We start from the raw sequence: 22032 nt of genomic DNA, 5'->3' as shown, positions 1-22032 counted from the left end.
CCCAATTTTATTTAAAATTACATTACACTGAAAATGGCAGACCCCCGACTCACAAAGAGTCACTCTCCAGCACTCAGGCGAGGAAAAACCCCCTGTGGGGGAAACCTCGAGGGAGCCATGGCTGGAGAGTTGCCCCTCCCCTGGGCTTAGAGGGTAAAACCATATTATAAATATAATAAACTGGATGTGAGAGAGATCTGGCTGCAATATCTGTCACCTTATTGATGGCGGCTGTATCCTTTCTCCTTCACAGATCCAGGTCCACTTCTCAAGAAGGTGGAGACTTGATAAAGGAGTAGTCTAAAGCAAACCACCCATTTTCCCCTGCTAGAACCTCCAAATTACATCAAGGGTAGGGGGCAGTAAAGTATACAAGCTCAAGGTCCTCTGGCGCATCCAAGATGGCACTGATCAGGGCGCGGTGCATTGCTTTATGGAACTTTCTTTATGACATAAGCGCTTGTCATCACAGTGCACGGTTGCCATGGTTACTGAAGGTAAACACAATGTGAAGCATTAACCCATTAATGACTGGTGATGCGCTTTACTGCAGAGGTCACTAAACATACTTGTGACCAAGCAAACAGCTTATGGTTAGGCCACACTAACTATAGTTTTATGTGGCCCATAGCAACCAATCACAGCTCAGCTTTCATTTCTCAAATTACTCTGGTAAAATAAAAGCTGAACTGTGATTGGTTGCCATACACAATTTAGACAGTCTAACTTGCCCATAGCAACCAATCAAATATCTGCTTTAATTTTATAAGAGCTTGTTAAGATATGAAATTAGACCGTGTTTTGTCTCTGGCAGATTGATAAAGCTGCTCCATTGCTGTAAAGCTTATGGTGATGATGATGATGATGACTGAAAACACATGACATCCCTATAATGCTTTGCAGTCAGTCCTTCCTTCATTCATACCTCCCAACTTCACAGATATTTCTATACACTACAGTTCCCAGCATTTCCGGTCAGTTTAGAATCCACTGGTATACGGTTATATATGGCGGATTTGTTTACATGAAGGAGACTGCTGACAATCTGATGTAATTGTATGTGGAAAGGGCGGCCAAAGAGTATTATACATCAAGCTGCTGAAATGAATAGAGAAGGAGGGAATCCCTACCTGGAAATCCTCCAGAGTAAAGACAGTATGGGTGCCATGTAAAAGTATATTATCCAGGCTTTTATAGGAAATCGGTCATGACCTGATTAGTTAATCAACGGAGAAACTGCATTGACTGTACAAAAGGGGGGATCAAGCTGTTTAAGGGTGCGTTCACACGTACAGGATCTGTAGCAGATCTGCAGCATATTTGATGATGCAGATTTGATGCGGTGTTCAATTATTTAGATCAAATCTGCTGCGGATCTGCAGCAGTAAATCCGCTGCGATATGGTGTGTGTGAAGCTACCCTAAAAGTAAAATAGTCCACAGTATTAAAGGGGTACTGCAGAAAAAAAATTATTTCAAATAAACTGGTGACAGAAATTTGTAATTTACTTCTATCAATAAAATCTCCAGTCTCCAGTCTTACAGATATCACGGTGTCAGACTGAAAAGAATACACCACTTCCTGCAGGACATACAGCAGCTGATAAGTACTGGAAAGCTTGAGGGTTTTTAGTAGAAGTAAATTAAGGATCTTTGATTCTTGGGGCCCACCCTGCTTACACCAGATATAACAAGCACCAAACCTTTCACATTACTATAGTGACTTTGCACAGCGCTGTGTATGTGACCAGCAATGCTGGCTCACTACTAGTAACTTGTCAGTCACTTTATGCAAACAGCATAACATGGCACTTAAGTTTCTTGAAAGAAGAAGTCCCATGAAACTAACAAATCTCAGGTAGGCTGGGAGGTGCAGGAACATAATAAAGAAAATATACTTACCCATCCCTGTGCCCCCGAAGCTCTTCCTTAATGATATCCAGTAGTCACCAGCCTCCTACAGCTCCTTCAGCTGCAACATCACATACTTGGCTGATGGATCGCCCGCTCAGCCAATCACTGACTGAGGATGGACACCGCTGCTGGGGCCATGACATACACGGGACCCTGTCAAAAATGACTGAAAATGACTTCCAGCTGCTAAGGGAGAGAGCGATCCAGGGGCACGGGGACTGGTGAGTATAGTTTCTTTATTATCTTCCCTCACTCCACTGCCTGCCTGTCATTTGTTACGAGACTTCTGTCAGCTGTAATTCGTGTTCCAAATGCTGTTAGGTCAAAAAGAGTTAGACTAGGAGGCCCATCTCCTGCCAGGGGCCCACCAAGGGGTAGGGCCCACCGGGGGATTCCCCTGTTCCCCTGTGGGCCAGTCTGAGCTTGCTTCTCAATTCCAGTCCTTATGGCCACCAACAGGTCATGTTTATCTCATACAAAGAACACCTGATGCACGGAGTATAATTATATCACCTGTGAAATACAAAAGGAAATCCTCAAAACATGACCTGTTAGCGGGCCAAGATTGCGTATGTCAGTCTTCTACTTCCATGACTGCCTATAGTCTTTATACAGTGCCAACATATTCTGCAGCGTCCCACCATGGAGTTTTGTCTTGGACTCAAAAGCATGACTCTCTTTTTGGCAGGAAGCCTAAGTATAAGAGGAACGTGACAATGAACTACGTTATGCCGAATACATTACTTCTTGAAAACTTGTGCTATTGTGGTTTGTTTTTCTGTTGTTTTTTATTCCACAATGTTAATTGATGTATTGTAAATTGTAAAAGCATTTTGGTATATTTCTTTTTATAAAAAACAAACACACACAGCTTTTTTATGTTTATTTTGTGTGTGTTTTGAGGCTATTTGGCTTTTTATCCAAAATGCAGCAAGTTGAGGGTGTGGCTTTTTTTTTCCTCCCATAGACTTCAATGGGAATGTTCTGGTCATATTATCTGCTCAGTCTCCCTTTCCCAGTTCTGAGCTGCTGCTTTCTGTTTAAGACACAAAAATATGGGTGAGCCTTTCTTTCCATCTCCCCCACCCCTCCCTTCTGAGATGACTGATGTAAACAAGTCCCTGACTATATCTGCAACATAGTAGCTTCTTTGTAATACTGGGAGGGTTAGGCTACGTTCACACAGAGCAAAAGGGGCGGATTACGCGAGGAAATATTTCCGCCTGAAATCAACTGACGCTGAATTCCGAGCAGAATATAAGCAGAATGTAAGCAGAATCCCTGCGTATTCCGCTAGGAAAGTGTTCAGCTCGTAATCAGCTCTTGACAAACTCAGCGCGGAATACTCGAGGAATCCACGCTGAATCCGCATGCATTCAGCGCTGAAATTCAGCGAGTATTTGGCGAGTAAACTAGATTTTACCAGAATATATACTAGGATCCTCCTCCCCCCTTTTTTTCCCATTTCCGCACTGATTCAGCGCGTAATTTCCGCTTGTATTACGCTTGTATTCCGCGCTGAATACGCGTGTATTCCACGCTGAAACTGAAAATCAGAGCCCCATTGGTTTGTATAGGCTTCCGCTAGTGGAAGAATGAACATGTTCATTCTTCTGGCGGACAGCGGATTAGCCGCGGAACGTTCAGTGCGGAAATTCCACCGTGTGAACTGCAGAGCAGAATTTCCGTTCAACACAATGGAAATTAGCTTTGCACCTATTTTAACAGCTGAAATTTCAGTGCTGATTCAGCGCAGAAATTCAGCTGCTTTTGCTCAGTGTGAACGAGCCCATCTGAGATCAAGTTGCTAATGAATTTACTGTGATTACCTGCTGGCATTACAAAGTTGCAAATAGGGACTTGTTTACATCAACCATCTCAGAAGGAAGGGGGGAGGAGGGAGAGATGGAGAGAAAAACTCACACAGATTTTAGCAGAAAGCAGCAGCTCAGAACTGGGGAAAGGAGACTGAATAATAATATAATAGAAACAAATTGTTAATCTCACCATGGAAAACAATATATGAAATGTTATGTTTGAGCGTAATACCCCTTTAACCTCATAGCATTCTTTGCACACATAGCTCTTTAGAGCATGTCTCACGCCCTCAGAAAACACCTACTTTATGTCAATTTCTTCCCATTGAATTGCATTAAATTCTAAGGCAAAAGGTTGGAAAGTTCAAAAGTAGTTGAGTTTTTAGAGGTAATTATACCAGCCATAAAAATAAGTGCATGGTACTTGTCTTAGGCTACGTTCACACACTGTCAAAATGACAGTCGTTTTTATTGGACGTTATTTTATAACACCAGCTCATATTTATATAATATTTAGTCTATAACTAGTGGGAACATAGCCTGAGAGTGCATTTACAGGTACAGGATCGGCAGCAGATTTGATGCTGTGTTCAGTTATTTAGATTAAATCTGCTGTGGATCCGCACCGTCAAATCCGCTGCGATACGGTACGTGTGAGGCTACACTTAAGCTATTTTACATATGAAAAACATAATTGCATTTGTGGAGCCTTTTGGTGCATGCACACTTTAAAATAGTAAAAAAATTACAAGCAAAGACCTGATTTGAATACCTGTGAAACAGGACATGCATAAAAAGGCTCCAAAAAGAAACAAAAAAAGCTTGCAAAAACTGTAGGGTCTTCTTCCATGTAAAACAAGCATATTTGTGACCCTCAAATTAAATGGTGTGAACCGACCCTTTACATACATGGAACATCATGGAAACTCAGTCTAGTGCTGTGTTTTTATGCAATCTCTCCACTATTTCGCAGAATTGCAGTAAAGTAATGCTCATTTTGCTGCTATTTTACAGCAGTTGCGTAATTCACACCAAAATAATGGAAACAATCACATCAAAACCAGCCTACTATTCCTGATAGGATTGTGAATTACATTGCTATAGGTTTGCTGATAAATTGCAGAATTTTTGGAGTTTATTATACAAACACAGATGCCTCTGAAATTGTGTTAAGATCAGCACTTGATCGATTTAGAACTAAATGTATTCAATGACAATCACTATACCGGAAATACAGGTCAATTGTCAACTAACAATGGCAAGCGTTCTGAACCAACAACATGTGATAGCATTGCTTCAATCTCTCATGAGTCAGCACTCATGTTCCTAATGTGCGTGTGAGTAACCCTTTCAGGTCAGACAAGACTTCCCTTCCAGCAAGCCCTTGTCATGTGATCCCCGCACATTGCTACACACAGGGAATGCATGAATCTTGTCGGTACTGCCAGTGGGTGAAGTTAATGGTAACACCAGCTGACAGGGAAGTGAAGCATGACAGGATCAGCAGAGCACCCCTCCCTTGTTTTCAGCTTCTTCTGCTTGCTGACTATAGAATGAAGGGTTCTGGACTCTGCTCCATGATTTCCATGGAACATCAGTTTTCTTGTCTGTGTAATCTTGTATGGCATAGGCTTCAGCATATTGAGTCAAATGACTGATTCAACAGAATTATTTCATATGGTAGCAAAGCAAATAGTAGACACAAAGAGCACTGAGTTCTGGAGAATCCAGCACTTACGGAGATAATAAGATATTATATAATAAGACCAAATCTGTCCATTACTTTTTATCATTTATTCACACACAGGTTAAGAGCTGCAGAAATACATGTACATGAATGTACAACACAACTAGTTGCTCTTCTGGTGTTTCTTCACACAAGCCAAGTACTCTTCAACATCATCTGGAGAGCCAAGAATGAGCGGCACCCTCTGATGGATAGATTCCGGCTGAACGTCCAGCACTGGCTGAGTTCCTGTGGTTGCCATTCCACCAGCTTGTTCAATAATAAAGGCCATAGGATTACACTCATACAACAGACGGAGCTGCAAAGGACATAAAAAAACAACTTGGTGACATTTTATATCTATGCATAGTAACTGAAAAAAGTACAGACTCATTTCTAAGGACACTTTAAATGTGGAAGTACGCAAGTGTCAGAGCCCAAAGCCTTTTACAGAGGTAAGTAGGCTAACTTCTGTGTAGCTTGTAGGTAAAGGGAATCTGTCACTGGGTTTATGTTGCCTTAAATGAGCGCAGCATAATCTAGTGACAGAAATTCTGAACAGATCGGTGTATTACTCACATGATTCTGATCAGCCATTCTCCTAATATGCAGGAGAATAGTATTCTTGCCACACCCCTCTCCCCTCCCTCCAGCTGATGATTGACAGTTATCTATCCATGCTGTGTATAGGCAGTTAACTGCCAATCAGATGCTGGTGGCTGGAGTTTTCTACTGATCATGAATATCCAGGACTACCTGGCTCATGCACATAATGGAGAGGACTACTTATTGTCCATGTTGTTCAGGAGGATATCTCTGGATTAGCTGCACAGAACAATGTAAGTCATACATAATTCTGTTCAGCTTCTCTGTCATTAGTTTATTCTACCGTTAGATAGGACAGCATAACCCTACTGAACAAGTCTAAAGGTGCAGGACAGTATCCTGAAGAAAGAAGAACTGATCCGGATAGAGCAAAGTTGTTAGAAGCCTACGTACTTTATCTCACAACGCGGGTGTAATCCGAAAACTCTGAACACTCTGCTCAATCCAGGTAACAACGTTTGAGGCTTGTGTCACCCTCATTGGACATGTCGCCCGACACTGGGGAGCAATAGGTGGTGCAAAGACCAAGGAGTCAAAACACGAGCACAAGTATTCTATCTACTCTCAAATATTTCATTTATTCTACTTCTAAACTTCCGGCAGAGCACAATACTACTTTGGGTTGCGACTCTCTCGACATCCTCTCTACTTCTCTGAACCTCTTCTACCTCTCAGCACGCAACCCAGCCTGCACGGCTGCACTACTCTCTAAGCTCTCAGCACAGATACTGTCACTAAAGTCTTAAGTGTATTGTCAAGATAGAAGTCCGCTGTATATCACTGTATCAAGTATTTCTAAAAGTAAAGAAGTTATTTATTTAACTGGACTCAGTGGTTATTCTCTAAGCACCTACACAGCCATTACATCTTCCTTAGGTCATCTGCCCTTTCTGTGGGTGGTGGTACCGATAGTCCGGGTGGGTCACAACTCCACTCCGGACCACCGTGATAAGCGCCCAAGGGACCCCCAAACAGGCCGGCAGGTTACTGACCACAGGGAAAAGGGTATAGCTACCCTCACTAAAATAAAAGCAGGTGTGCCAGCATACCTATGTGCCCAACCAGCACTGGCGTCACAACAACATAACACCTGGCTGAGCTAATACCCGACCAACCACTTCTACAGTGGAGTCACACTTCACCATCTGGTAAGTGACCGGTCATCCACCACACCGGTGGAGCAACCACCACAGTGTAATTAAGGATTAGAAAAAGCATAGCTACTTTCTCGCAAAAACAGCATCGCACCTGTCCTCAAGTTGTATTACAATTCACCCCATTCACTTTAGTGGAACTAAGCTGCAAACCCACACCCAGACTGAAGACAGGAAATGTGCTGTTTCTGGAAGAAAGTGTCCAGTTATTAAAAGCCTGGATAATCCCTTTAAAATGACTGGAACAGAAAACACTCAACATGATCACATTCAATATTGCCTCACAAGACACCATAGCCGCTAGTCCAATTCTGGGTATTGGTTTACAGTTCATTCTTTATATAGCATACATAGTATTATATAGTATGTCCTTCTTCAGGGTCTGAAAACTGCTCACTGGTAAACCAAACACTGTCCAGTCATTTGCCATAGGGAAAACAAACTGCAGAAATGCAGCAAAGCTGACCACATTACCGTATGGGAGCTTAGATAAGCTTTAAGGAATGTGAACAGTCTTTCCGCCACTAGCAAGAGACTTGTGTATTAATATGGGCCAAAGCTCAGCTCTAGATAAGTAATGTAATAAGGTTAACCTCATAAACAGTATATGGTCAGTCACTGGACATAAAAATATATATTTGTATAATTTATGAAATGCAGAGCTTGTTGCAAATTTGTAAAGTAAAGGTGTTGTGGTCAGCACCATGGTAATGTGTAAACATGCTTTCTTGGCCCTTTGCCAATAAGGTGAAAGCATGTAAGAGAAGCCCCTGGACTCCGGGGTAATTAATGCAGGAAAGAAGTCAGAATCTCTTCAGCTCATAAAATCATATATTCTTTATTTTCATTCAGGTAAAACCCAACCCATTTCAAACCTTTCCTGGTTCTTATTCATGGTTTCTGTATTTCTATAATTTTTTTTATATATAATGCTTAGTGCGTATCCGACCTCTAAAGCCACAGCAGTTGTAGGTAATTAGTATTCAACGCAGTGAAAAACTATAATGGAAAGATGTGCAATGCATCCTTTTCTGTGTTGGATCCACCCTGTTTTTTGTAATAAAATAGTAACCAAAATGAGTTCCAAATACTATAGTATACTGTGTGTAAACCCAGCCGTACCATCTTAGGTGATTTAAAGTTCAAAGTTAAAATTAAAGTACAGGAAATTTGATGTTCCGAATTATTAAAAGGAAACCTGTCACCAAGACCAACCTATCTATTCTATCCACATCATGTTATAGAGCAGGAGGAGCTGAGCCGATAGATATGTATCTTTGTGGCAAAAGATTCAGTAGAACTTGCAACTTGCTAATGGTTTTCCCTGTTTATTCTGTGATAAGGAGTCCAGTGGGCGGTGCTACTCAATGACCTGGACTCTTTAGCCTGGAAACAGAGATTTCAATCAATAAATTACAAGTTATATAGCTTTATGGAAAAGATTCAGTATATCAATCCGCTCAGCTCCTTCTGCTCTATATCATGATGCTGATAGATTAGATAGCATTTTCATGGTGACAGGATCCCTTTAAACATCAGACATTTATGATGTAGTTGAAGTCAAGGTTGGAGTCAGAGTGTTAAAAATATCAAATTGCACTACACTCACCTAACCCAGTCCAGCGGTACCTGTCTGTTTATACAGTGTGCTGCAGAGGACGTTACAGACCTAGCTACATACATTAGCAGAACAGGGAGAGCATGTCATCAGGGTAAGTGTAGTACTGTAATATATACAGCAAAAGGTATCAGTTCACCTGTCCAGTCTCTCTCAAGTGTGTAGACTTACATACAGAATGTAACAGTTGATCCAGCACTTTAGAGTAAAATTTCCATACTTTTATTAAATGTTCATTAAAATCCAACAATAACACACACACATATTCAGTGACCCAAGGTGTCCCAAAGTGCTGGATCAACTGTTAGTTTCTGTAAGTACACACAAGCAGTGGAGAGGAATGAAGTGCCAGCACTGAACTGGGCGTGGGAGGATGTTATACAACCCTATCAGGCTGCAGTTTAGTTTTTAAATACATTGGAATACCCCTTTAAACATTGAGACTATGTTCACACTGCGTATGATTCCGTCTGTAGTGCGAACCGCGAATATACGCATGTAGTTTTGAGGTTGATGCGTTCGCTTGAAAGTATACGATATACGCCCGCACAGTGCACACTACGTATGAGCTTACGGCCGGATCGTATATGGCGGCGTGAAAAATGAACAAGACCATTGTTTGAGGACGGAAATGTTGAAACTCACGGCCGTGGATTTCCATGCGGTCCCGTACGGAGTACTTATTTCAGCCAAATTGAACTTGATTTTTCAATCCAAAAAGTTCTGCGTGGTTTACGGGGCTGGGCGAAGATTTCCAAGTAAATGACCTGCCTCAGATCGCTTCGAATCAAGCTAGGGAAGCATAACTCTACTACGGGCGTATGTTCGCGGTTTGTACGCATCCGGCCGCATGTCTATTTTTCCCACGCCCATAGTTTCAGCCGCACATGTACGGCGGCGAACGATCTACGAACGGAATCATACGCAGTGTGAACATAGCCTAAATCTGTTAATTCACCAGAGTTTTCAGAAAACCCTATCCTTAGGGATTTTGATTTGCTAATGTAATTGTCCTTTTACAGGTACAGATAGATCGCTTAAGCGCTCATTTAGACAAGAAGATAAATTGCTATAAAAAGTTGTTCTTAAATTATAGGAATGAGCAAATTTACAGTGCTTCATTCCTATAGTAAATCCGCTCATCCTTAGTAAATAAGATTGTAACTGCATTTATATCGAAATTCTGTGAATGATGAGTGTTTACACTAAAAAAAGACTTGAGAACGATTAACAATGGTTTTGAGGTCAGCTCAAAAGATGTGGTCAACGACATACGAATGAAATTTCGTTTGTAGTTCGATCATTGCTTTGTTTACACCAGAAAATTATCGCTTAAATTTGAACAATTTGACTTTTTTGCACTAAAATCAGTCCGCTATAAATGTCCTTACTTGTTTTTACTCTAATGACATTACAGCCTACATCTTGAATATTCTCATTGACCAGGGATGTATAGTGGAGTATGGTTTTACATTAAAGGGGTTATCCACCTAAGAGTTCAAAAATGAAATGCTAGCTGGTCTTACTCACCAAACCCCCCTGAGTATTTTGAGCCGTCTCCTGTCTTTCTAGCTGCTGCCATTCCTGAGTTACAAGTTTTTCTAAAAGCCGATAACCAAGATGGCGCCGGCCAGGAAACTACATTTCCCATTATGCATCTCCCTAATTGGTCTTAGCTTTCTTTCCTGCGCACTGCTGTCATTGTTATTGCACAGTAACCACGGGACTGTTTTATTCACTGATTTTGCATCACATCACCCCAATGGAATGCTAGCTGATGATGTAGCAGAGCTGAGGTGCACATGGTGTAGTTATGTGCTGCATAATGGGCATCTGTTTACGGAGGGGGGGTTGTAATGTAGGTTTAGATCTCTGCTTGCTGACTGTGAATAAAAACATTCTTCTTCCATCCAGACTATAAGAACATCCATAACACTTACAATATACAGAGTTGTGACACCAAGAGAGGTACATATGCCTGCATTCACTGACAGCAAGCAGTAACTTTTCATATTACAGAAATCTAGGCTCAGGAACACACGTAAGTCTTTGGAAGCAGCACTTTCACTAGTAAACAGCTGCATGACGATGATGCAGATGATGTCTCCTGGGGGTCAGGGTAACAAGTCAACAGACAGCTAACCCCGCCCCCAGAGAGGAGATCACATGTCCTGTGTCCAGAAAGGGAGGAGGGAAGAGGGAGCAGCGTGTTGTCAGAGTGGACACAGAGGAGATGAATTTAGGCATCCAGAGCAGGTAAATATGAGAAAAAAGGGAAATATAGGTTATACATTTATATTAAACAAAGGGAGATATTAGGAAAGGGGATTGTTTACCCAGATAACCCCTTTAACATCTTATGTATATTTTACAAGCTTTACAGCTCAGTGTCCTATGCCTGTTTGCCACTTGTTGGTGATTTGATCAGTGTCAGTTTTCTGAACTAGCATTATCCTAAGTGATTACACAAGTCTTACCATAGATAAGTGTCTTACTGGTATATTTGATTAATAAAGTTCCTTATACTGGACACATTATAAAACAAAGGGCCTAATATTTACAGGGCTTTAATGGTTACACATTGCTCACTGATCAAAAGGCAGAATATATATATATATATATATATATATATATAAATTTAGAGTAAGATGACTTCAGAAAATTGCCTCTACACTAACTATGAGAGTAAACATCTTAGACTTCCCCATTGGAAAAGCCAGCACTGCAAACAAAAACACTCTCCTGTGGTATGATGGTGGGGGGAGGGTAAGAATCCGGACACGTGTCAGGTCTTCTATTACAAAGCAACAGGTTGGCTTTCAGCCAAGTAACTTGTGTTTCAGGTGAACTGTGTTGCCTGAGTTCAATAAACAGGAACATTGTGTGATAAAGCAGGGATGACAGGGAGGGACGCTCACAAAGAGCAGGCGGATCAAGAAAAAAAACAATAAAACTACTGACTTTTCTCAGAAGCAGCTCAAAATAAAAACATACAGTACTGTGCTCTATCAGTGGAACAAAGGTCAGGCCAGGTGTGAGCAAACACCTTTAGGTGCCATCATGCACAGTCAATATATATGGTAGATCACCCTGCTTAAATACATTTTTAATTGATCATACTATATTTATATATATGCACAAGGACATATACTCCAAATGTATACCTTAATGTGCCTGTTCACTTTACATGGCAAAGCCTTCTGATATACTTTTGGATTAGTCGCAATTCAATGTGAAACATGAGCCATACCAATAGGTCTAACTGAAGGATTACTAGGCAGAAAAAGTGACTGATATCTTCTGTTTTAAGGGTTAATAAAGCTATGCCAAACATATCAGGAGAGTAGGTGAGGTGGACACAGGGACACATTCGGATGTGCCCGCTTTCCAATTAACCATTGCAGACAATGTAAAGTGCGGCCAGAGCCGCACTTTACATTGTCTGCACTGTCAATTGCGTGTCAAAATGTACATGAGTTTTTTTGTGCGGCCAGTGTGTATACACTCCGGTCAGGATTCCTTAGAGTTCAATGCAATTGGTTGCTGTCATTAAATAACGGCCATTGTTGCAAACCTGCAACGACGGCCGTTGTTTAATGAAAACTTGCGTTATGTGAATGTGGTCTTAATGCATTTAGCATTTTTTTTTTTTATTCTGTGTAGATAAGTGAGCTTTTTCTAGGTGTGTGAACATAGCCTTAAAGTAAATCTTTTAGATGCAGTTCACATTCAAAAGTACTAAAACTAATAGATAGCCGTTAGGTCTAGGGGACACGTGATACCTTTCATATATCTGTCTGTGCTTCCATTATGTGCTTTTATTCTGCTTTTATTCTCCAGTAAAAAGTGTCAGGGAGGCTTTCCCAAGTTCCTGATCTTCTGAAATCTGTAACACCTCCTTTCTCTCCCTCCTCCTATCCCTTGCTCTGCTTGGAGCCCAGTTTGCAGCTGTCTATCAGTCAGGCAAGGTCAGGTATGAGAGGTTTAGTTATCAGATATTCCAGCTGGCAGCAGATCAAAGCTTAGGAAAGCCTTTCTTAACACATATCACTGGAGAATAAAAGCATTTTTCTATGTTCTGGAAGCACAGACTGATAAACGAAAGGTACTATGTGCTATATAACAGCTATCTAACAGTGTCAGCAATTTGAAATGTAAATTTCAGCTTGCAGATTCCCTTTAAGTAGGTGAAAGATTTTAACACATAAGGGTCTACTGTGTATCCCTTTTCTGAAGGATAGGAGAGAACAGTCATGAAGGTGTATAGGCACCTTTAGAAGGAGAGTCATATAGAACATTAGGTAACAATAACTGTCAGCAATAATGTAAGGAAATATGATTCCAGTTCATAGTTATTCATAGTTTATGTCAGGATAGGCACCCTCTTGTTCATATGATGATGAGCGAGACGACTTTGCTCCACATTTTTTGTTTATACCCATAGTTTGTCAGAACATGTCTTTTACACACTCCTGTGGTAACCATGTTCCGTATATCTCTTATCAGTTGTCAGCTGTTCTGGGGTGGAGGATGACCAGAGTCACTGACTCATGATAAAGTTAAGACATATTGTACAAGCCTAGTAACTTTTCCTCTGACTCCTCAAAGTGTGGCAACCTTACATAAGTATCGCAGCAGGAACATCATAAATACAGAACAACTTAAAACACAATCCTGTTCTTAGGTGTTATTGGTATATCTAAGTCCAATATAATACGGACAGAACTATAGATGTGCACCCGCAACCTCTCAATGGTGCCCCAGCACACATGCGTTACATGTACAGATGTGAGTATGGGGCCATAGAAATGAATGGGTCTGCATTAGCCATGATCACAACTCAAGCATGATCGAGACTGATCGTTCGATATTTAAATACTGGTGAATTAAGAAATTGGATGCAGGCCTAGGAATTCCTGGAAAACATTGATACAACCATAATAGGCTGTATCCATGTTTTCCAAGACTCCCTAGGGCTGCATCCAACTTCTGTCCCCACCGAATGCGAACAATTGGTCTCGAGTGAACTTGAGTTGCGCTCATCTCTAGTCTAGTCAGAATTAACAGATATGTGAGAGGGGCCTTATGCTTGGTTCACGTACAGTATTTTGGTGTAACAGCAACGCCCTACCTGCTCTGGGTTGCACTGCGCAATGATCATCTCCCTTTCTCTTAGCCGGCTTTGGCAGCTTCTCTTGCTCTTAACTGGCCTCCTGGAGAATTGGGCTCCCTCTAGTGGGAGGCATGCGCCTGACTACCTGTATTTATAAGCACAGCCCAAAGGCTCTGAAGTCTTCTGGCATGTTCTCCTGAGGGTATTTATAGTCTCCACCTGCTTGCTCAGTTGTTGTCGTTGTCAGTCCATTCTTAGTTCCAGCTCAACTTCACTCTGAACTACGTCCTAACATTGCCTCCTGCACCTCTACCACCGAGGAAGAGTACCTAGTCCCAGACTCCAGCACTCCTTCAGTTCTTCAGTCAGTGGTCACTGAGATCCTTCCCTGAGGGTAGCAGCCTGGAAGTTTCCCGCTGCAAAGTCCATCCTGCCTTGTGGTGGGCACTGGTGAAAACCAGGAGCTCCTTACACTCTAGCACTTCTTAGTGATCCACAGCATCTACCTCCTCATGCGTAGACCATCCATTACATTTGGTCAGCATTTGATCTGTATTTTCAGTCAAAACATGTAATTAAAACAACAACTGACCACACTAACTGAACAACTGAATTAGAGTATGTTCACACCCGGCAGATTTGTTGTCTATGACTGAAAATCTACAATACTCATGTTTGATCTGTTTTTTAAGGACATATCCCACTATTGCATTACTTCTATAATGTGAAGGTGAAGTATAATGCAAATAAGGCACATGTGACAGCCTCCCTGTACTACATATAGCTTTGCAACTAGTAAAAACAAAACAAATCTGCTTATTCAGGGACAGATCCGCTGAGTTAATTCTCACGTTAATCCAAATGTGTAAGTGTGGATAGTTACCTTCCCTTTTGGACTTTTCTCATTTGCTGGATACATGAAGATTCCACCATACACCAGAGTTCTGTGAACATCAGCGACCATGGAACCGACGTACCTGGAGCTGTATGGAGCGCTGCCATCCTGAGCAAGAGAAAGGAACAGATGATCCCCTTTATTCTGGTGAAAGGGATATTTCAGAGAGTTTTCTTTTATTCCATTAAACTGGTGTCAGAAAGTTCTACATCAGAAGTGTCAAACTCAGGCCCTCCAGCTGTTCCAAAACTACAATTCCCATCATGCTTTGGCTGTCCAGGCATGATGGAAATTGTAGTTTTGGAACAGCTAGAAGGCCTAAGTTTGACGCCTGTGTTCTACATTATTGACTTCATTACATCCTCAGTCCTAGAACACATTTCACCATACATACAGGATCGATATTTGCAGTATTAATAACAAATACTAATATAGCTCTATAATATATGATCCCGAACGCCTCTGAAGCGGAGGTACTCTTTATATTCATGCTTTCGGTTTCTAGCTCTTTTCCTGAAGAACATTTATTTACATAGTCCCATAACTTTCACTTTGTAAAATGGAAGTAGACACGAGCCCTGGCAGACAGCCTAGGGTTCCCTCTATGACATAAGAGCTAGAACACTGCGAAGGATTTTCCCTTATCCACTTTATTCAGCCGCCTAGTACTTTAGCACCACATAGACAACAATTTTAACTTTATTGCTGGAAACAGCATAAAGTAGGCAGGAGTATAAGAAAATACAGATGAGCAGCAAAAGAAGAGAAAAGTTGGGGGGGGGGGGAGATTTATTGCACCTTGTGCACAGGAGCAGTGGAACCATTGTAACCGGCCAGATGTTTATAAAGGCCTTAAAGTGTCACTGTCGTTTCATTTTAATTTTTTTGCAGAAATCAATAGTCCAGGCAGTTTTAAGAAACTTTGTAATTGGGTTTATTAGGCAAATATGCCATTATCTGCATTCAAAAAGACTTACCCTGGGTCCCCACCCCCTCCTCTCTCTCATCCACTGCTCATTATCAGGAAATCTCGACTCTTTTACACAGTCAGGTCCTGTCTGTTCTATGGAGAGTGGAGGGGGAGGAGGAAGGAGGGAGATTAGTCGGCAGCCGAGAACAAATGATTACACAGTGGGAACTGTGTGAAAGCAGATATTCAGAGGTCAGAGAGGTCAATGCTGACCTGAGAGAAGATAGCCTGGTGATGTGGCTATAAATTAACTCATTATTGTCCTGTTTTGGTGCCTCATCTCCCTCCACCCCTTCCCTCTCCATAGAAAACAATAAAGACAGGGGGAGAGCTTCAAACTGCTTTTTCCATGATAAAAATGCATTTTTAGGCTAATAAACCCATTACAAAGTTTCTTAAAATCGTCTGTACTATTGATTTTTGCCCCCAAAAATGTAAACGACAGTGACACTTTAAAAAAATAAACTCGTAATCTGATATGTGCACAAGTATCTAGTCCAGGGGTCCCCAAACTACGGCCCCCGCCGCGCTTCCACACCTATCCTATCCCTGCCCTTGCCCCGTATCCACGCCGTTGTCGTCATCCCCGGGCGGGTCGGGGCCCCTCGCACTCTTGGAATCCCTCCGGTCAGTCGCCGGAGGGATCCCCCAGCAGGTAACCTGGAAATGATCCCCGCCCCGGATGTAACCTGGAAATGATCTCTGAGGGATTCTCCGGCAGGGGCAGTGATGACGTTGCTGTACCTGCTGGGGTATCCCTCCTGCGACTGACCGGCTGAAGAGGAGAGAAGAGGCCAGGACAGAAGAAGACAGTATTAGGCGAGTATAATTTTTTTTTTGTAGCAATGCAGTGGGACATTATAAGTATATGGGGGAAATTGCAGGGGGGCAATATAACTATATGGGGGACATTGCAGGGGGACAATATAACTACATGGGTGACAATATAACTATATAAGGGACATTGCAGGGGGACAATAAAACTATATGGGGGACATTGCAGGGGGACAATATAACTATATGGGGGACAATATAACTATATGGGGGACATTGCAGGGGGACAATATAACTATATGGGGACATTGCAGGGGAACATTATTACTATATGGGGGACATTATTACTATATAGAGAGCACAACAGGGAGCATTATTACTATATGAGGGACAATGCAGGGACATATTATTAGTATATGGAGGACAATGCAGGGGACATTATTACTATATGGGGCACAGCAGGGGATCCTGCATACAGGGGGTAACTCACATACCTGCTTGAGTGCTGCTTGAGGGGGTGAAGGTGAAGGGGGGGAGTTGAAAGTGGGGTGAGGGGGCTGGTTGAGTGTGTGAAGGGGGAGTGAGGGGAGGCTAGTTGAGGGGGGAGTGAGGGGTTGAGTGGGGGCTGGGTAAGGGGTGGAAAGAAAGAGGGAGGGCATTTTGCACTGGGATTTGATTATAGTTTGTTTTTTTATAGTCCGGCCCTACGATGGTCTTAGGGACCCCTGATCTAGTCCATCTATAAATTTTGTTAAATGAACATAATATAATAAATAGAGAAACTTTTTCTTACTGGAGGAAACTTTTTGTTCTGTAAGTACTCTGTTATTGCAGGATCAAAGTATTTCGCATATCCCTCATTGAGACTGTAAATCTTTCCTTTCTTCTTTATTCTAACATTTCTGTCAACCAAAACAAATTCCCCCAGCGCCTGCAAAGAAAGTACAGCCGTTACTATGTATTTATTGTATCCTCTGACCGAGAACACATTTCACAATACATACAGGATCTAACATGAAGCAGTCCACTCCCTGGCCAGTAGAGAGCGCCACAAGTGTTGCACTTCCATACAAAGCGTAGCCAGCTGCCACTATGTTTCGGCCAGGCTGCAGAGCATCTTGCTCACAGGGTTCTGTATCTGTTGTCTGAAAAATTAACCACACAATGTTATGGAAGCAATAGTCTCATCTACGTAAAATGCTGTGCATTGTAGTTTGTGTGCTATCCAATGGCAATGTGAAATTTTTAATCTAAAACTGGTGGCCCACCCCCTATACATTGCTTCTCTGCCAGGCTCTGCATATATACTTCATCCTTATTTCAAGCAGAGGTGTGACCGCTCAGACACAGTCATAATCACTTTGCATTCTCCAGGATGTGTGATCGGCTGACTCCAAAACTGGACAGTCTTCTTATCTTCTATAGATTCTAATGGAGAGTGATTGTGCATTTGTGATCACTCTGGAGGATGCAGGGCCCAATCTAATGTGCAGCCCTCTGATGGAGTTAAAGGTCATCTGAGGACCTCAAAGTGATAAACTTGCACTGGCAAAACACTTAAAGCGACTCTGTACCCACAATCTGACAGCCCCAAACCACTTGTACCTTCAGATAGCTGCTTTTAATCCAAGATCTGTCCTGGGGTCCATTCGGCAGGGGATGCAGTTATTGTCCTAAAAACAACTTTTAATCCTACAGTGCTGTGTCTAACGGCCGGGGCTTATATTTGTATATGCATTAGGCTGGCACAACCTCTCCTTCCCTCCCCCCCACCCTCCTCAGCATTAGGAATGATCCAGGAACATTTACTGCTGTTTGAGCTTTGCACAGGTGTATTAACGATCCAGCCCATGTTCATTATACACACAGCTGGGGAATATAAAGCAATCTGCCTGGAGCATTCCTAATCATGAGGAGGGTGGGGAGAAAGGACAGAGAGGTGGTGCCAGCCTAATGCATATACAAATGTAAGCCCCGGCCGTTAGACACAGCGCTGCAGGATTAAAAGTTGTTTTTAAAACAATAACTGCATCACCTGCCGAATGGACCCCAGGACAGATCTTGGATTAAAAGCAGCTATCTGAAGGTACAAGTGGTTTGGGGGGGACAGATTGTGGGTACAGAGTCGCTTTAAACCAATAACTTTACTGAAGCAACCCAGTATGGGTATTTAAATGTTATTTAGTCTGTGTATAGCTGATGCATTTCTAGTAAGATTTCACAGTCTTTTCTTATGGTCCAGTGTGAAAATCCTAAAAGAAATTACTTATCGGCAATTACGTCCTCTAAACAGTCATCTAGGAATACGTAGTCTGTACTGCCAGTCGGGCCTCCTATAGTCACACCTATTACTCTCTATTCGGCCCGCACAGGTATTGACTTCTGGATCATGATCTCAGTAAATGTTTAAACTCCTTTTTCCATGACACGGCATATCACTGATAACACGGTAACATAATAGATTTACGGAGAAAAGTAAATGTAGACAAAACACACTTTAAGGCAATGTGACATCAGAATGTGACCTGATCTCTTTGGGACCCCCAACAATCCCAGGAACTACCTATGGGGGCAGCCTAATGTTTGTGAGTTCATTGCCTGGAAACATTTAGTGGCCTAATAAAGAATGAATGGAGCACAGATGTGGGGAGCATTCTATTTACTGCAGGGACAGTGGGGGTCCTGGCAGTTGGATCCACAGGGATCAACCTGTTGTTCCCTATCTGTAGAACAATAAGCTGTGATGAGGATACCCCTTTAAATCATATTTTTATGTTTAAACATATTTGTAACAATTTTTGCCACTATGTATAGTAAATAATACTTAAATATTGTAATTATTTTACACTGACCACTGGTCCTTATAGTAGGCTAAAACTTACCATTCTGCGGAGACCACTTCCCAGATGTCATGTTAAGTAGCTTACCTTTCTGTAAATGGCAAATATTGTTCCAATGGATGCTAAGCAGTCTATGTTGGAGGAACCATCAAGAGGATCAAAACACACAATATATTTACCCTGAAAGAAATTATTAGGAGTTATTTTTGGCAGAAATATACAGATAACTGCATCATAATGTACTAGAAGATTGGAAAAATATAATAAACAATGTCAATTCATGTTTACACCAAAATCATATGACAGACATAAGTTATTATGTAATTTAGGAACAGCAGTCAACTTAAGCTGCACTGCCACCTGCTGGTTATTCCTAGTCCTACATACGGATACTGAATATGAAATGAAATTTGTAGCAGCATCCACATATATAAAGGTATGGCTAGATGGCGACTCGGTTGTGCTACATGAACACAATGTTGCATGATTGTCAATGTGTTTGCGATGCAACTTGTGACCTAATGCGACCGCAACACAACAGTAGCACAAAATACAGCTTTGATGGACTTTTGGTTGTAGGTCGCTTCCAACTTTGTCAGCATTGACCGCACTGCAAGTTGTGTGCAAGTGTCAATTTACTGTTGTGTGACTGTTGTTGCTGTGTAGCTCTAGCACAGGGGTAGGGAACCTTGGCTTTCCAGATGTTGCAAAACTACAACTCCCATCATGCCTGGACAGCCAAAGCTAAAGCTGGAGAGCCAAGGTTCCCTACCCCTGTGCTAGCATAATGTTTTTCTATAGATTCACTTTGACCTTCACTACTTCTACATTGATAGAGGTGAAATTTGCTGTTAAAACAGAAGCGGATATTCCGCATTTAGAGTCCACACCACATGTCAGTTTCTAAGCAGAAAATGTCTACAGCGTATGGATGATGTTTATAAAATGCTGATACTGTATTCTGCAGTGGATGTTATCGACGGCATTTTGCCTCTTTTGTGACCCCTATAACTTTTTTATTTTTCAGTCTGCATGGCTGTATGAAGCCTTATTTTTTGCACTGTGACCTGTAGTTTTCATTGGTATTATTTATGGTACCTGTCTATATATGACCTTGTTGATAATTTTTTATTCCATTTTGGGGGGGGGGGGGGTAGGACCAAAATAAAATCTGCAATTTTGGACTTTGTTTTATTTTTATTTTTTCCCATTTTTTGTAAATAAAGATAAGAATTTTAACTATTAGAGAAATTTACAGTGGTACCTTGGTTTAAGAGTAACTTGAATTGAGAGAGTTTTGCAAGAAGAGCTCATAGTTTTTCTAAACTGTAACTTGGTTTAAGAGCGTTGCTTTGATTTAAGAGTTCCCTGTACTGGGTGGGAGGGTGAGTTGAGGAGGGGCATGGTCTGCATAGCTGGGTCTACAGCTCTGTACTCTGACCCCACCTTCCAAATCATGGCAGATCCACTTCAGGCTGGGGCTTGCGTCAGAAGACAGGACTGTGGAGGTAATCTCTCCATAGCTGTAACCCCTCTCTCCCCATACAGAGAGCGCTGCTATACTGTGCTTACATATGTCCTACTCATTCCTTCATGCTCCCTGCAGTCTCTGTCTGCAGTCTTGTGTTTCCTATTCTCTCCATTCCTGGTATAATGTGCCTGCACTTACACTCAGCCATTCAACTGCTTTATAGAAACGTTTCTGTCACTGTCCTCCTGTACAGCTCTGTGATTCTCACGTCCTGTTTGGTTTATGCTGAACACACACCCCTTCCCCACTGCTGTCATGTGACCACACAGACCTCTGACAGCAGCCCTGCTTCTCTATTCTAGCCTGTTGTACTATGCTACTGCATTATGGGGACCTGCTGTTCCATCCTGTATCTACAAACTGCTGCTGTTTTTTCATTCTTATGCACATAATGCACCACATGCTGATTGCTATACTGTACAGTACACAACTTATTATAATATGACATATTCAGCTGTTTCTGAATGTTTGTTTCATTTGTTTTACTGTACATGTTATCCAGAATTTAAAAAAATCCTTATTTTGGGGGTGTGGAACCAATTGTCTGCATGTCAGTGATTTCTTATGGGAAAATTTGCTTTGGTTTAAGAGTGATTTGGAGTACAAGCACAGTCCCAGAACAAGTTATGCTCGTAATCCAAGGCACCACTGTATTTATTATTTTAGATCTGCACATTGCACACTGTAGGTGTTGCAATGATTGTGGTTGAGCCCTGTCTCTCTACATGTGGAAAGGGGGGGTTCAGCACTGAAGAACAGAAGACTTAAAGGGGTATTCCCCCAAAAAATTATTTTTGCATTAATACGTTGCCCACCGGTAGCTTTCCATCTTTCCAATATACAGTTATTAAGGATTCTGCAGAGTTTTGCTGTTATCCAGCTGCATTCACCTCCACAGATTGCATAGAATCATCAGACCTCAGTCCACACCGACACGCTCCCTGCTCCTGGCCCCCACCCTCTGTGTCGGCATCACGTGTCCTCAGTCCCAGCACAGTGAAGTGACTGAGAACACTGATGGGGCGGCTGCTGTTACAGAGGGAGACAGTGATCAGCGCAGCTGTGACTGCATCCC

General features: G+C 41.9%; 1 protein-coding gene across 1 annotated transcript in view; it reads right to left on the bottom strand.

Annotated features, from left to right (window-relative positions):
* Positions 1-5505: 5505 nt before the first annotated feature.
* LOC138787101 (fructose-1,6-bisphosphatase isozyme 2) overlaps positions 5506-22032 on the bottom strand; it is a 29158-nt gene continuing 12631 nt past the window's right edge. Inside the window, exons 3-7 of the mRNA XM_069964237.1 lie at positions 19514-19606; positions 17591-17731; positions 17380-17517; positions 14831-14950; positions 5506-5775 (exon numbers count right to left, since the gene is read on the bottom strand). Coding sequence (XP_069820338.1) covers positions 5581-5775; positions 14831-14950; positions 17380-17517; positions 17591-17731; positions 19514-19606 — 687 coding nt within the window. The 3' untranslated portion in view covers positions 5506-5580. The remainder of the gene's footprint in view (positions 5776-14830; positions 14951-17379; positions 17518-17590; positions 17732-19513; positions 19607-22032) is intronic.

This window comes from Dendropsophus ebraccatus, chromosome 3 (genome assembly GCF_027789765.1).
Source record: "Dendropsophus ebraccatus isolate aDenEbr1 chromosome 3, aDenEbr1.pat, whole genome shotgun sequence".
Classification (NCBI taxonomy): domain Eukaryota; kingdom Metazoa; phylum Chordata; class Amphibia; order Anura; family Hylidae; genus Dendropsophus; species Dendropsophus ebraccatus.
Note: the sequence above shows the minus strand (reverse complement) of the source record. Positions and strands in the feature narration are given on the sequence as shown.